General features: G+C 59.3%; 1 protein-coding gene across 1 annotated transcript in view; it reads left to right on the top strand.

The window, feature by feature from the left end:
* The window catches only part of TEAD3 (TEA domain family member 3), a 12,358-nt gene that overhangs the window by 4,033 nt on the left and 4,497 nt on the right, over positions 1–3,828 (top strand). Inside the window, 2 exon segments of the mRNA XM_010007099.1 lie at positions 1,774–1,908; positions 2,043–2,105. Of these exon segments, the coding sequence (XP_010005401.1) occupies positions 1,774–1,908; positions 2,043–2,105 (198 nt within the window).

Here is a 3,828-nt window from a genome sequence, read left to right as displayed (position 1 = left end):
GGGGTGGGAGGGGGGGTGCCAGGTAAGCCCGGGTGGGACTGGGGGTCTGGCATCCTCTGCGTCCCCTCCTGGAGCCACCAGCATCAGTGAGGGCCCTTCTCCTGGGGGAGAAGCTTCGTCGGCAGCACAGGCGTCCTCAGGGATGGCTGATCTGGGGATGCCTGAAATTGGGGGTGCAGAGGCAGGCAGCACCCAGCCCCCACCCCCCCGCCTGGCTGGAGTCACCCCATGGGTGGCAGGAGCTCTTGAAATCTCCACCCGAGCAGCGTGTGCATCTCTCTGCATCCCTCTCTGCTGCTCTACCTGGGAACTGAGCGTCCCCACACTGAGCTTCACGCCACTCGTGCTGTGGGGAAGGTCCCCCCAGAGCTGAGAGAAAGCTGTCCCTGTGCCAGCCAGGGGACAGTGCTGGTCCTGGAGGGGCTGGAGGTCCTGCAGAGCCCTCGCCCTGACCTTGGCACCCTGCAAGCTTGGCTGCTGGGGCAGGCAGGGATGCAGGCAGTGGCCCCCCCTGTGTCTGCACAGTGTGTGGGCAGTGTCACATCCATCCCAGCTCTGAGCAGAGACCAAACCTGTCCAAAGACCAAACTACTGCAGCTCTTGATGTCACATGTCCCTTTGTCACACATCCTGTGGCCTGTCCTTGCAGAGCTGGTGGCCCAGGACACTGGAGAGTGGGTGCTTCCCCCACTGCAGGGTGACTGATGGTTTTGGGGCACGGAGGCACTTATGTTGGGACTACCCTGTTGGTCCCCAGGCACTGGTGAGGGTGACGTCCCTCCAGAAGTGATGCTGAAGGGAGAGGGACCAGGGTTTGGCCACTCTCCTTGTGTTTAGACACTGCTTAATGGGGCTTTAAAGCCTTAACTGGACCCTTCCTTCATGGGAGGAAGGATGTGTCCCTGGGTGAAAGGGATGCTCTAGGGAGGACCCAGGAAAGGCACAGGGGAGGTGCATGTGGCATTGTCCCCTTTGTGCAGTCATGTCCTGGGCACTCTGGGGTCCCTTCTTGGACAGCCTGGCACTGGTGGGAGAAGGAGCTTGCCAAAATCAGCCCCTGTGGGTGCAGGGACCCCCACACTGCCTGCTGGGACCTCCCACCCCAGCCACACAGCACCTTTCCTGCCCGTGCATCAGCACCTTTTCTTTGGATCCTGCTCCTACAGGGCTCTGGATTCACACACAAAAAACCTTTTCTCACTTTTCCCACCTGAAAAATCAGAAGGAGCCCTGGGGGGAGGTGTGAACTGGTCCCTGCTGGATCTCCTTGGGAACCAGCAGTCCCACTGCAGCCACCTCTGGAGTAAGTAGGGACTCCAAAACTCCTCTAGGCTGTATACTCAGTGCTGTGTGCAGGCAGCAGATTGTGCTGGCAGGGGCTGGGGGATCTGTCTGTCTGTCTGGGAAGCCCCAGGAGAGGTTAAACACAGACAGAGGCTTCACAGAATCCTTCTGATTGGGAAAGACCTTTAAGATCATCCAGTCCAACCCTTAACCCAACTCTACCAAGTCCACCACTAAGCCCACATCTCAGCACCACATCTACATGGCTTTGAAGCACCTCCAGGGATGGGGGTTCAACCACCTCCCTCCTTCACCCCAACGGAGGGGGAGGCACAGACCAGCACCAACCAGCCCAGCATCAGGGGCTGCCCCCCACCCCCATTTTCCTCTCTCCAGCTCACAGCAGGCGCAGGATCCGCAGCATCTCCAGGAGCATCACCCCAAACGCTCCCTTCCCCGGGGGAGGGGAACAACATCCCACCCTGCTAGGTGGGGAGGGAGAAAAAACCCTATCTTCACTCTCTCTGTGTTTTCCTTTCCGAACGGCGTGGCGGGCACCAGGTGTCCAGCCACATCCAGGTTCTAGCTCGGAAGAAGGTGCGGGAGTACCAGGTTGGCATCAAGGTACGTTTTTGGGGCCCTCGCCCAGGTGTCCGCGGCGGTGTCTCTGTGAGCATGGGCAGCCCCTCTTCTTCCTCCTCCTTTCCTCTGGTTGACGGCTCTGCTGTTCCCCCTCTCCTTCTGCTCTCTCTCTGCAGGTCTCTAGCCACTTGCAGGTTCTTGCCCGGCGGAAATCTCGTGAGATTCAGTCCAAGCTGAAGGTACGCGTGTCCCCTCCCTGGTGTCCCCCCCCACCCCCCTGCCTGCTGACCACTAACGCCCTCAGCTCTGCAGTGTGCTGCTTGCTTTCCTTTATTACCTCTCTTTGTTTGGTTTTTTTTTTGGTGTTGGTTTATTTTTTTTCCTTCCCCCTCCCTCGGCTCCTGGGACCAGATGGTTTTTGATGGCATCACTGGGCGATGCCTGGAGAGGATGCCCAGAGGGGTTCCAGCAAGGTAGGGACACCAGAGCCTGTCCCTTTCCCCCACAGGAGGGTGAATTTGGGTGCCAGATCCCCTCATCCCCTCCTTTCACCCAGGCAAGGAGTCCTCTCTGGGGAAATGGGGGTATAAACCCTCCTCCCGTGATGCACAAAGGCTGCCCCCTTTTTGGGGATCATCAGGGGTTCACCCAGCAAGGGAAGGACCCCCCTGAGCAGCCAGTGAGGCAAAGTGAGGTTCATGCAAGGGGAGCAAAGGGGTTCTCATCAAAGCCCAGGTGGTTGCAAGCCTGCCCCCCAGCTGAGACCTGGCCCCACTCGTGATGGGTGCTGCAGGGATAGGGGCAGAAGCAGGGGGGTCCCAGGGGTCCCTGCAGGCTGCCAGCCTGGCAGCTGCTGATGCACCAGGGTCCTGGTATGGCCCAGGTAGCACCTCAGAGATATGGGTGGTAGCAAGTCCAGATGGGGCTGAGCTGCTGGGAGGGAACACACTGGTCCCAGGAAGGGGACATGGTGGCACCAGGGCAGTCTGTGGTTCCAGGGGCCAAGGGAGCCGAGTGAGGAAAAACTGGATCATCCTCTCTTCTCTGGTTGGCTTCTCTTTCCTTCCTTCTTCTGAACTGGAGCCCGACTAACCCTTCCATAACTGCTCCCCCCGAGCTCGGGGGGGGGGGGGGGGAGGGAGGATGATGATGGGGGGGGCCACGGACAGGAGTGGGGGCATCTCCAAAGGATGGAGCCCTGCTCGGGTTGGACCCACACGGTGCAAGGTGGGGAACAGAGTGGTCCCCACTGGGGACAGACAGGTCCCAGCTGGGCTGCACAGTCTGGGATGCTCCTGGGTCAGTCCTTGTGCTGTCACACTGGGAAGCATCTCCATGGGAAGATCCAAGGGGGACTGGCTCCCTGCCAAAGGTGTGGGAGCCCAGAAGACACCTCTGCTGTGACCTCAAAGGTCCCAAAAGCATTGCCAGCTCCTGGTGTCACCCATCCCGGGTGCTATGTCCAAGCCTCCAGCACTGAGGCTGGCAGCAGGGGACACTGCCAAGGCTGCCCATAGGTGCCACCATCAGAGCTGGTGCTGGCATTTTGACCCCCAAAGCTTTGAGCAGCTCTGGCTTGTGCTGCCCAGGAGCCCACCAAGCTGTGCCCTCCAGAGCCCTTCAGCAGGCACCCCGGTGCCCCATGAGCAGGGTGCCAGGAAGGTGCTGGGAGAAACCAGGAGAGGGCACCCACACTATTTTGGGAAGCTCCTGAAGGCTTGGACATCTTAAACTCAGCTGCCAAGCCAGAGAGGTGCAGCCAGGGATGGTGGGTGCAGCAACAGCAGAAGCCTTTGCACACACACACACAGACAAAAATATATATAAAATGAAATAAAATTAAGAAAAGGCTTCTTTGTGGGTTGGGCAGGAGAGATGAGGCAGGAATGATCTCAAGGGTCTGGGGATGGAGACCAGTGTCCATGGCTGTGCTCCTCATCTCCAGCAAAGCTGCCAGCAGGA

Source organism: Chaetura pelagica, unplaced genomic scaffold (genome assembly GCF_000747805.2).
Source record: "Chaetura pelagica isolate M959 unplaced genomic scaffold, ChaPel_1.0 scaffold757, whole genome shotgun sequence".
In the NCBI taxonomy this organism is placed as follows: Eukaryota; Metazoa; Chordata; class Aves; order Apodiformes; family Apodidae; genus Chaetura; species Chaetura pelagica.
This window is presented reverse-complemented; position numbering and strand designations above follow the sequence as displayed.